This window comes from Sus scrofa, chromosome 13 (genome assembly GCF_054392235.1).
Source record: "Sus scrofa isolate SSC_HxYL_T2T_F1_AM1 chromosome 13, Sscrofa_HxYL_maternal_Yorkshire_Landrace_v2.0, whole genome shotgun sequence".
Classification (NCBI taxonomy): Eukaryota; Metazoa; Chordata; class Mammalia; order Artiodactyla; family Suidae; genus Sus; species Sus scrofa.
Window position 1 is genome coordinate 160,716,032 of NC_139395.1, and position 12,506 is coordinate 160,728,537.

The 12,506-nt window shown below is 41.7% G+C and overlaps 3 protein-coding genes across 19 annotated transcripts in view; 2 read left to right on the forward strand and 1 right to left on the reverse strand.

Annotated features, from left to right (window-relative positions):
* The window catches only part of NAA50 (N-alpha-acetyltransferase 50, NatE catalytic subunit), a 574,571-nt gene that overhangs the window by 317,835 nt on the left and 244,230 nt on the right, over positions 1–12,506 (forward strand). The gene's annotated exons all lie outside the window — the stretch shown is intronic.
* CCDC191 (coiled-coil domain containing 191) overlaps positions 1–12,506 on the forward strand; it is a 101,091-nt gene that overhangs the window by 81,088 nt on the left and 7,497 nt on the right. For all 17 annotated transcript variants that reach the window (XR_014824810.1, XR_014824809.1, XR_014824811.1 and 14 more), the window contains 3 exons: positions 1,482–1,625; positions 5,347–5,499; positions 6,028–6,173. Coding sequence is in view for 14 of the 17 variants with exons in the window: in XM_021070332.2 (XP_020925991.2) it covers positions 1,482–1,625; positions 5,347–5,499; positions 6,028–6,173 (443 nt within the window). In the remaining 3 variants the exon portion in view is untranslated. The remainder of the gene's footprint in view (positions 1–1,481; positions 1,626–5,346; positions 5,500–6,027; positions 6,174–12,506) is intronic.
* The window catches only part of GRAMD1C (GRAM domain containing 1C), a 160,471-nt gene that overhangs the window by 15,905 nt on the left and 132,060 nt on the right, over positions 1–12,506 (reverse strand). The gene's annotated exons all lie outside the window — the stretch shown is intronic.

The following is a 12,506-nucleotide window of genomic DNA, read 5'->3' on the forward strand; positions in this document are numbered from 1 at the left end:
CTTCTGTTGAATTCCTCTGTTGAATTTTTCTGTTCAGTTATTTTATTTTTTAGCTGTATAATTTATATTTGGTACTTTTTAATATTTTCTTTCTCTGTTGAAATTCTCACTTTGTTCATGCATTGAACATTTTTATAACCATTATTTTGAAAATTCTATTGGGTAAATCACTTATTTCCCTTTCATAAAGATTAGTTTCCTGGAGGTTTATCTTTTTCTTTTGTTTGGGATGTAGTTCTCTGTTTCTTCCTTTTTCTTGACTCTTTATTTTGGTTTCTGTGCATTAGATAAAACAGTCCCCTCTCCTAGTCTTGACAGAGTGGTCTCATGTAGGAGATGAACCTCATCTGTCAGCCTGGCCCAAGGTCTTGGTTATCTCTCAAACCTTTGTGATTGTCAAAGCCGCTGTCTTTGTTCTTAATAGCTCTCCTTATTTAAGGATCTGTCAAGACCTGTCAAAAGGAAGGATCTCAGTCAGCACTTTGATGTAAGCTGATTAGAAGCTGTACCCTCTGGAAGCAGCTGAAAATGTATATAGTTAAGCCCCTTCCAGGGAGAAACTAGGAGATGTTTGTTTTTCCTGCTCCCTTTCGCCAAGCCCAGGTACATAGCCATGGGGCCAGGTAGCTAGGGCATTAGGGGTAGGGTTCTCCTGAACCCATTTAAAACCTCCTTGTTTGCCATGGCACTTTGTGAATGTAAGTTCCACTGGCTGTCAGAACCAGGCAATCCAGGGGCCGATCCCTCAGGTGACAGTCACAAAAGTTAGGGTGCCATAGGTGTGTACAAACTCCTTTTAGAGAGAAGCTGGCAGTCTGTTTTTATCTTTGGAATGCACCACAGGGAGAAGACGGAAGTACCCCAAGGCTCCCTCAGGCTCTGGAGAGGATCAGAGCCAGCATCTGCAGCCAGCCCCTAGATGGCGCTAAATTAGAATCTAGACCCTCAGGCAGCAGCTTGTAAAGTATGCCGTCAAATCCCTTTCAGGGAAAGACTAGGAGATGGGCTTTTTTGCCTGCTTTCTCAGGGCAGAGCCCTATTGGATGGCCATGGTGAATACTCTCATGCCATTAAGACCTATTTATTTGTCTGCTATATTTTACATGTCTCATAGACAGAAGCTTTCAGAGCTAGGCGTTTTGGGGGCCCATTATAATTGGGGTGCTAGATGTGCAGTCCAGACCCTTCACTCCTCAGGGAGAAGCTGGGAGTTCCCTCCCTGTTTTATGGCACTGTGCCAGAGATGGAGTTTATGGTGAGATTGTATTTCAGCCTTTCCTGTCAGGATTTTCAATGTGGATGTGTTCTTATTTGCCTGATATGGAGTAGTTACACAGCTAGTTTCTGGACTTCTTGCAGAGGGAATTGCTCCATGTGTAGCTATACATTCAGTACCTCCAAGGGAGGAGGGATGTTCAGGAGCCTCCTATGTCACCATCTTGGTTCCACCTTGGCATTTTTACTTTTTAATTTTTTTCCAGAAAGAACTCGAGAAGCAGGAGAGAATTAAGAGGAATCAGCAGCTGGACACAATTGCCAAAGAACATTATAAAAAAGTGTTGCTAAGAAAAAAAGGTCTGGAGCCTTGGAAGAGGCTGAGAATGCAAAGCAAGCAAAACATCCAGGTATAGTTTCACATTCTTACCCCTGCCCCCCTGCCATGAGCAAGTGGACTTTTCAAATAGGATTTAACACCCAATTAGGCTTTGGGGTTTGTTTAGGGATCTAAAAGATAAGTAAATTGAGTGTGGGTATTTGTTTTAGATAAAAGTTTGGATTTGGTCTTCCAAGGTAGGTAAAGACTTATGTAACTGAATATGTTGGAAAAACACTAGAGTACATTTTTGATTAGAGACCTCTAAGGTGAGATGAATAGAGGCCTCTCTCAATTTTAACAGTGTATTGCTAAAATAGCAGTGTATAGTTATATAATACAGAGAAAAATAATTAACATCAAGTATCCTAATCAGGTCTCTGCTGCAATAAACAAATAGCCCTGAAATACTGTGGCTTACAGCCCAGGTATGTACTTCCCATTCACGTGTCTGTGGGCCCGTGTGGACTGAGTTCAGGTCTCTCCACAGCCTCTCCTTCTGGCTCCAGCTGTTATTCAGGGCAAGCTTTTCACCTGGCAAATGTCTCTGTATCATGTCCAGTAACATTCCATTAGCCACAGCAAGTCATAAGGCCAAACTCAAGGTCAGTGAGGGAATAAAGAGGCTCCATCTACTCCACTGGGAGGCAGGATGAAGTCAGGTGCAGGAGTATCAGTGACTGCTTCTATTATCAGGAACAGTAATCCACTCTCCCACACAGAGAAAAATGAAATCAAATACCATTGAAATTCACATTTATCCAGTGCATAGAATAGGACATTTAACCAGGATTAAAGATGAACAAGGAATTCCCTTCAAAGATCAGCGGTAGAGAGCCCGACTAGGATCCATGAGTATGTGGGTTTGATCCCTGGCCTTGCTTAGGGGTTAAAGATCCAGCATTGCCATGAGTTGTGGTATAGGTCATAGGAGCAGCTTGGATCCACGTTGCTGTGGCTGTGGTGTAGGCTGGCTGCTGTGGCTCTGATTCTATCCCTAGCCTGGGAACTTCAATATGCCGTGGGTACAGCCCTAAAACACAAAAAACAAACAAAAAGAATGAACAGTAATGCTCTGTTATAAGAATCCCACTAAATTCAGTGATGCTGCAGGTTATATCTTTGTGAATGTGACTTAGGCTACTCTTTGTCCCCAGATGCTTTCCACACTGTTTTCTCTGTCTGATTTTTTTTGTCCTCTTGTCTTGTAACCAGTGGTTCTGGAACTATTGAGTATCCCAGATCAGCTTAGGAGGCCAATTCATGATGGTCAGGCCTGAGGGCATGAGGATCCATCCTTTTATGTATGTGTATGTCTTTTTAGGGCCTTACACCATAGCCACAGCAACACGGGATCTGAGCTGTATCTGTGACCTATACCACAGCTCATGGTAATACCAGATTCTTAACCCACTGAGCAGGGCCAGGGATCAAACTCAAGTCCTCGTGGAAACTAATCAAGTTTGTTACCACTGAGCCACAACGGGAACTCTGGACCCATCCTATTTAGAGGCCTAGACCCATCTGTGACCCAGACATTGCTATTTTGCTTTGGCTTTTTCATAGTGATGATATGGGCAGGCTGAGACTTAGTCTTCATTTCCTTAGTGAGTCTGGAAATGAATTTTTTTTTTTTTTTTATCTTTTTGCCTTTTCTAGGGCCGCTCCTGTGGCACATGGAGGTTCACAGGGTAGGGGTCTAATTGGAGCTGTAGCCGCCAGCCTACACCACAGCCACAGCAATGCGGGATCCAAGCCACATCTGCAACCTACACCACAGCTCATGGCAATGCCAGATCCTTAACCCACTGAGCAAGGCCAGGGATCGAACCCACAACCTCATGGTTCCTAGTCGGATTCATTAACCACTGAACCATGACGGGAACTCCACACCTCTCTAATTTCTAACAAATGTGTTAGTTTTGTATTGCTCTCATAATAAATCACCACAAACATAGTGGCTTAATACAAGAAAATTTATTACCTTAAAATTCTGGATGTCAGAATTTTAAGATAATAAAATCAGACTGGCTGGGCTAAAGTCAAAAGTGTCAGCAAGACAAGTGCCTTCTGGAGGCTCCCAGGACAGAACCTGTTTCCTTACCTTTTCAGCTTCTTGTGGCTGCCTTCATTCCATTGCCCATAGCCCTTCCCTCGACTCACTCTCTTACTTTCATCATCACATCTCGTATTGATGCTGATGCTTCTACCTCCCTGTTAAAAGGACCCTTGTGATCACATTTAAGGCTCTCCCATATAATCCAGGATCATCCTCCCATTTTAAGATCTTTCATATAATCGTATCTGCAAAACCCCTTTGACTTTATGAAAGGATCTAGGGATTAGGATGTGGTCATTTCTGAGGGCCACTATTCAGCTTACCACATTAGATAGTAGAATTTTGGAACATAAGCAATCCTCTCCATCTCTTTCAATTTGTAAATAAGGGACCTGAACCTTAGAGAAGAAAACTGACTTGCTTAAGATCACATGTTGGTTACAAAGCTAGAATGGAGCTTAGCAACCACTTCCTCCAAAAATCCTGCCCAGTTCTGGCATATCTTTGTGCTGTGTAGGAATCAGAAGTGTATTAGATACCAACCACCAGCGGAAAGTTAAAAAGAAAAAATAGTAGTAGTAGTAAAAGGAAAAGTTCTGGAGGACATAAGATGGGTAGCTTCATCATCCATCAGTTAGCTTCTAGGAAGTGATAGGAAAAAATCAAGGAAAAGGGTCCAGTTAAACAGTTCCTGGCTTATTTTTTTCCAGAAGAGTTATTCAGCATTTTCCCTCAAATTCACATGTACTGTATTGCATTTTTTCCAACCACATATTCACAACTTTTAGGAGATCTTCTGAGCATCCTTCTTTTTCTCTCTGGTTCTCTGTGTTTTCCTGGAAGATGGAGAGCAAGGAGGGTAGGAAGCTGTGTGTTTCTGGCTCCCCTTGCCTTTTGGCTCCTGGGGGCCACAGAGACCTCCTGTGATGGTCATCTCAGCCAGTGTGTATGACTGCCAAGGGATTCACCTGGCTTAATCACATTCACAGTGCTCAGTGGCAAGACAAGACTTAGAAAAAAGCTGTCATTGTCTGGGGGAGGACTAACAAGGCTTTTCCCTCTGACCTCTTAAAAGAATGTAACAGTTACTTTTTAAAACCTATAGAGTCTGAGTTATATGTTTATTTTGATAGAATGATATTGAGCCTTTTAAGTTGGTAAGACATTAAATTATTCATCATGTTATTTTTCTATCAAATGGTTTTGTGGTTTATTGATAAAGTCTAAATTTCAGTGCTAGTGACAGCTCATTCTACAAAACTAATTGAAAGTATTGGCATTTCCTCAATTAGATAATGGTTAAGTACATAATAAAGAGAGGTTTGTTATAGAGTTGCTGCCCAAGCTCCAGGAGAACAAACCAAGAATGCTGCCAGCCAGCCACTTCAAAACTCAATGCAAGTGACGTTAATGGTTTTGGAGGTTGTTTATTCCACTTCCTTAATAACCAGACGGTCACTGTGTCTTCAGGGAGTTAGCATTGAAAGGCTATGCCTGATGTGCATCTAAAATCCCCATTTAATATGATCAGTAGTCAAAGCTTTTAGGACATAGGCTGAATGAAAGATTATTCTCTCTAGTAGCTGCCTGCATGTGGTTTATATATCATCACTTGCCAAGGTGAGGTGTATTTTCTTAAATGATTTAAGATAGAAGGAATAATTTCCTTTTCTTCATTTAAAACATTGTCCAGGTGGCCATAGAGCATCACTCCTTGACCTTACAGAGGAAATGCCTGCTGACCTGGTTCCAGTGGAGTCAGGAAAGCCTGGCTAGGAAGATAGCCCAGGCTGATCAATTTTATTACCAAATATTGCTTAGGAGAGTCACCCGGAGCTGGCTACAGGTAAGACCACAGGGAAGGGAGTTTTAAATAGATGTCTCTGCCCAATTCTATGTAAGAAAATTAGATGCATTCAGATGTCAAGTCATTATGTTTCTTCAAGAACAATTAGAGGAATCAATTTAATTCACTGCTTTGAAATGAATTGCAAAGTGTCAGATCAATTGTTTTTTAGTATAAAATCTTAAGCACATTTCTTTTCACACACATAATATCCCTATAAACTGTAACATGTCACTATATCAGTTTTTGCTTTTATACTAATTTCTTGTCCCATAATCGCTCAAGAGATTATACTAGAAACCTACCCCCCTCAGTAGAACTGTTTTTTACCCCTCTGATTCCATTATTATCTTTTTAATCTGTTACAGAGGCTATGACCTTGGCTGCCACATTATCCTTTTTCCTTATGCTTCCCATGTCCTTTATTTTGTATTTGTATTGATTCTTTCTCTTTTGTGCTCTTTACTTGCTCAAATCTTTATCTGTGATAATATTTGTCTCACTTTTTTCCCCTGTCCTCATCCCTAGTACCTGATTGATCTAGAGGAGGAAGTACGAAAACTGTGTGTACATTTTCTTCAGAAGAAGGTTTTCAGGGCCTGGTATAACCTGGTCAGGGAAGCCAAAATCGATTCTCAGAACAAACACAAGATTGCAGTGGAGCACAGTGACAGGTGAGCTTTTGATCTCTACGAAAATTCACTCATTGACTTCATAGTTGCTATGCAATAAATAGACTGTATGCCTGGAATGTATTTGAAAAGCTAAGGAGGAGGCTAGGAAAGCTGGGCAGAAGTGGGGAGTCCCAGCTCGCCTCCTGACTGCATGGGAGAGGATGAGAGAGAAACTCCCTAGGCCCCCAGGGTCTCCCTAAAATAAGTAGGAGGTGAAGGAGGATACCTGCCCTCCCTTCCTCACAGGACTGGTAAGAGAATAAAGTGATGTGAGATAGATGAAAAGCACCTAAGCAGAGGTACTCTGTTCTTTATTTATCATAGAGTTTCTTGTTGTTGTTGGTTTTTTGTTTGTTTGTTTTTGGCTTTTGTCTTTTTATTATTTTTTATTATTTTTTAATTTATTTACTTTTTTTTTGGGGGGGTTTTTTAGGGCCACACCCGTGGCATATGGAGGTTCCCAGGCTAGGGGTCGAATCGGGGCTGTAGCTGCTGGCCTATGCCACAGCCACCAAAACACCAGGATCCTTAACCCACTGACCAGGGCCAGGGATCGAACCCGTGTTGTCATGGATACTAGTTGGGTTAACCACTGAGCCATGATGGGAACTCCTGTCATAGAGTTTTTATCTTTTAACTTCTTTTTTAACAACATTACTTACTGTGAAATATAACACAAATATGAAAAAGTGCTTAAATCATAAAATACAGCTTCATGAATTACTATAAAGTAGAAAACTAGGACCTCGCTGGCCCCCAGAAGTCCCCACAGGCTCCTCCTTAATTACAGTTCTCACCCTTTCCTCCTGAAGGTCAACCACTCTCGTGACCTTTAAGATAAACATTTCCTTAAACTTCTTTTTATTTTTACCTCCTAAGTATGCAGCCTTCAAGGCTTAGAAATTTATAAAAGAATCATACTATATGTATTAATATTTATATAATTATAAATTGTATATTACAATACAATTAATATTATAATACAATATTATGATATTACAGTATTTATAATACAGTGACATCTTACTTAGTTCAGAGTGTCCATGGGGAATAAAGTTTTCCATAGAAGTAAGTTTTTCTTTGCTAACTTTGAGCATCTTGAATAGTGGTGTTCTAAATTTCATTATGCACTTCTCTTGGAGAGTAAACAAATGATCTGTCCAGTTTTGGTGATTTAACGTCATTCCTCACAAGCATCAGTTAATGTGGTGGGCATCTGCCTCTGGTTCTGAAGTGTTAAGACTTGGGAAAGTACAAAAGTGTTGCTTTCTTTTTGCTGTCTTTTTTTGAAATTATAGTTGATTTACAATGTTGTACCAATTTCTGCTGTACAATAAAATGACCCAGTCATATACACACACACATATATATACATTCTTTTTCTCATATTATCTTCCATCATGGTCTATCCCAAGAGATTGGATACAGTTCCCAGTGCTGTACAGTAGGACCTCATTGTTTCTTTTCTTTTTTTTTTTTTTTTTGTCTTTTTAGGGCAGCACCCACGGAATGTGGAGGTTCACAGGCTAGGGGTCTAGGCGTAGCTACAGCTGTTGGCCCACACCACAGCAACACCAGATCCGAGCCACGTCTGTGACCTAGAGATCTCTATTGAGGTCTTTGGCCCATTTTTCAATTTGGTTGTTTCTGTTGTTGTTGAGTTGTATGAGTTGTTTGTATATTTTGGAGATTAAGCCCTTGTCAGTTGCAGCATTTGGAGCTATTTTCTCCCATTCCATAGGTTGTCGTTTAATTTTTCTTATGGTTTCTTTTGCTGTGCAAAAGCTTGTAAGTTTGATTAGGTCCCATTTATTTATTTTTGTTTTGATTTCTATTGCTTTGGGAGACTGACCTAAGAAAACATTTCTATGGTTGATGTCAGAGAATGTTTTGCCTATGTTCTCTTCTGGGAGTTTTATCTTCTTAGTTTAAGTCTTTAAGCCATTTTGAATTTACTTTTTGGTTCATGGTGTGAAGGTGTTCTAGTATCACTGATTTACACCAGACTGTCCAGTTTTGTCAGCACCAATTGTTGAAGAGACTGTCTTTTTCCCATTTTATATTCTTGGCTCCTTTGTTAAAAATTGGCCATAGATGTCTGGGTTTATTTCTGGAATCACTATTCTGTTCCATTGATCCATATGTCTTTGTACCAGTACCACATTGACTTGATTATTGTAGCTTTGTAATATTGTCTGAAGTCTGAGAGAGTTATGCCTCCTGCTTTGTTTTTTTTTTTTTCCCCCTCAGGATTGCTTTGGCAATTCTGGGAGAAGTATCCCCTTTCTCACTACATTGATTCATTTTTGGTTGCTGTGTGTTTGTGTGTGTATCTTGTTTTTTATAAAAATGTTCCTAACTTGTTGCCAGGAGGGTGCCCACCTCCAGCAAAACCTGCTCATCATTGTTTAATTTACAGGTACTGAAATCTGTGGGCTGGGAAAACATAAGCAAGTTGATTCTAATTTTGTCTAAAATAAATAGGCAATGAATGAAGGTATTCAGAGGACTTCCTTTGAATAAATGCTCACATTTGAACCTCCTGGTTCCTCTTTTGTAAAATGAGGATAACCACAGAACGCACTGTATGGAATTGTTGTGGAGACTAAACAGAGTAACATAGGACCTCAGTTAATGCACTGGTTGGCCCAAAATAATAGCTATTTTTTTGTTTAATGGCATTATTAATATATTATTATTAACCACCCTTCTTATCTATCTTCTTCTGTTTCTCAGCTGCCAAAAACAGACTGAAAGATGCACTGAGGCAGCTCTCTGATATGAGACAGGGTAGTGAGAGGGTTTGCACACACCCTGTCTCATCTAATTGTAGTGTAGGCTGGAGGGGAGAGGGGGAAGATCAGGACTCCCATTTTCCAGCAAGGAAAGTGAAGCTACAAGCAGTCAGTGAATTGCCCAAGGTACTCAAAAAATAAAAAGTGCAGCCTAGACTCCAGATCAGGTTTTATGAATCCAAATTATTCTCTTCTTGCTAAAATCACTCTTCCTATTTGTAAACTAAAATACAAGAGTAAGACAGTGGTCCTATTCAGGGTTTGAAGTTATAAAATCTGTATGTGAATCCATGCATTCAACAAGAAGTAAATTCTCAGGCAGCATCTATTTGATGTAAAAGCACATTGCTGTTACTTCATCCCTTCCCTTTGCTCCTTGTTCACCACAGTCCAGTCCCAGTGTTCCTGGGACAAATAACGCTGATGTCTGCCTCAGAGCTCTTACGTGATCTGGACCTCTCTCCATTCAGGTTTCCACTCAGATGCACATCACCTGCCTCCATCCCTGTCTATCCAGTCCTGCCCCATTTTCTTTACAGAATTTAAGACTCTGAAATTGTCATTTATTGTTTACATGTTTACATTTGTCTGTCCCCACATCTTGCTCACTACCAAATTCTCAGTATGACAGAACCTAATACATGGGTGCATGATAGATACTTATACATGAACAGATGAGTTTTATTGTGGGATTGACACTAATATTTAGTCATGGATCTTTTAAAAGGAACTTTAACACTTAGAAGTTGATATTCAGAGTTCTTAATTTTATTTGAATGAAATAATATTGTAAAGAAAAGCTGTGGATGAAAAATTAGAATACCACTGAGAAAGTTGATTCCTAATAAGACCATGAAATTTAATTTTGCATTATCTATATCACATCTAGGTGTATATTTATATAATTTGTAATTAGATAATGGACCTATAATGTTACAAATCTGGAGAGATGTCTCCAGACTTAAATCTCATCATCAGCAGTTACTGTGTGGTTCTGCAGTTAAAGCTCTGCTATGCACTTGGCCAGGTCTTCTTGGCTGAACCAGTACTACTTATATATATCTTTTTTTTTTTTTTTTGGGGGGGGTCTCTATCTTTCCCCCAGCATATGGAAGTTCCCAGGCTAGGGGTCAAATTGGAGCTGCAGCTTCCAGCCTATGCCACAGCCATAGCCACACCAGACCTGAGCGGCATCTGTCACCTACACCATAGCTCACAGTAACACCGGATCCTTAACCCACTGCGTGAGGCCAGGGTTCGAACCCACATCCTCGTGGATACTAGTCAGGTTTGTTACAACTGAGCCACACAAGGACTCCCTACTTATATTTCTAATATTGCCCTGGCACTGTAGTTCTTAACCACTTTGAAGTCATAGGACCCCTGTGAGGTAGTAACAGAAGTCACAGACCCATTCCCCAGAAAATGCACATAGGCACATCACACACAACTTATGTCCAGGAGTTTGTGGATCTCAGGTGGATAGATGTAGGTAGGTAGGTAGAGACTTTAGATAAGCACCAAACCAGTGTTTGTTATCATGTGCTTTAGGAGTTCAGAGGAAAGGAAATAAATAAAGACAAAGATGATCTAGGAAAATTCCGCCAGGAGGCAGAGCATTTCAGTTAGGATAGGATAGTAGGAGCTAAAATATCGAACTCAGAAAATGGGAGTACAGCCGGAAGAAAGATATGAACAGCAAGTGAGAGTGGGAGATGGGGTCACCGACTGGGAGTCTCATAGCCAAGTATAAAAAGGTATAAATGGTGGACTAGATGGATGAAAGAAAGCAAATGAAGCAGCTCCACTCCTTAAAGCCTTTTTTAACAGTAATTCTTCCACCAACAAAAAACCAACATTATCAGAAACTTCAGCCAACCATTAGCCATAAAATTCATGAGGACTGAAATGCATGCTAGGGGGGCTTCATTAGAAGGTCAAGAAACCAGAATAAATCCCAATTATGCCTCTAGTTATGAAACTTAGCTTTTCTCGCTTCTGCCTTTATTCAAGGCATGCCTTTTTCTAGGAAAGCATTTTCTTTGCCTGATAAAAATTCTGTTCAAGAGGGATCAAGAAGGTGGAGTAGGAAGACATGGAGCGCACCTCTCCCCACAAACACATCAAAAAAAAAAACTAGCTGGAGGAGTTCCCGTCATGGTGCAGTGGTTAACGAATCCGACTAGGAACCATGAGGTTTCAGGCCTTGCTCAGTGGGTTAACGATCCAGCATCGCCATGAGCTGTGGTGTAGGTTGCAGACGCAGCTCAGATCCTGCGTTGCTGTGGCTCTGGTGTAGGCCGGTGGTTACAGCTCCAATTAGACCCCTAGCCTGGTAACCTCCATATGCCACGGGAGCGGCCCAAGAAGTGGCAAAAAGACAAAAAAAAAAAAAAAACAAAAAAAAACAAAACACTAACTGGAAACTGGCAACTCTATACAACTAAAGCTAGAAGAAAGATCTCCACTTAAATGGGGTAGGATGGAAAAAATGGGGTTGGGACATGTGCCCTGGGAGGGATCTGTAAGGAAGAGAAGGCCCGCATGGACAGACCCCGCCCTGGGGCTTGAGCAAGTCAAGTCACAGTGTGGGCATCCCAGTTCTGGGGTCCTCTGCGGAGGAGACAAGCCCCCTGGGCTGCTGGGAGAACCACTGGGATAGAAGAGCTGGGAAAGCCTAACTCTACTTACACAGAGTACACAGAAGTTGTCCTGCCAACAATCAGGGTAGAGAGAGCCTCGTACTCATGACCACCATCTCTCCACACTCCCTAATCTGAATGGGGTGAACACTCCTGCCCTGCTCACTCCACACCACAGCTTGATGCAAAATCAAGGTCACCTGGACCCTGGGAAATGATTCGGTCTAGCTTTGCAGAGACAATCCAGGGGGCCTAGGTTGTGGTCTAGGTTGGGTGGCAGTGACCTCTCTCAACAATATCCCAGTAGCATGCTGCATCTTAGTGCAGAATCTACAGGGAGACAGTTCAAACTAGCTGTTCAGAGACAAACCGGAGGGACCGCAGTGTGATCCAGGTGGGGCAGTGGCAACCACTGTCAGAGCAGTGCCTCAGATGCATGCCAGGGTTCTTCTCCCAGAATGCCCCAGCTCTGCCCACTCCACATCACAGCTTAGCACTGGATCTGGGGCAGAGAGGTTCTGGGAGAAGACAGAGGCAACCCAAATCTCAACTGGCAGCAGAGCCACATCAATTCCTACAGCCACAGTGCCCCAACTCCCAGCCTCAGCCTCTGACCCACCCACTCCACACCATAGCTATGCACTAGATCTGGGACAAACACAACAGGAGAAGAGATATAACCTTGGGCTGCATCTGAACGGAGCCAAGGACACCAACATAGGTGGTGCATTGGACCTCTTTAAGTGCATGACCCCATTTACTTTAGCACTCCCCTCCTTTGCAACAGGGCACATACTCAAGGGGAATGGGGCCTGATCAAGCCCAACCTCAAGGTTTCCACACCAACAACTGGGAACCTGACAGGGTGGTGAATGCCACAGAGCAGGAAGGAAGTC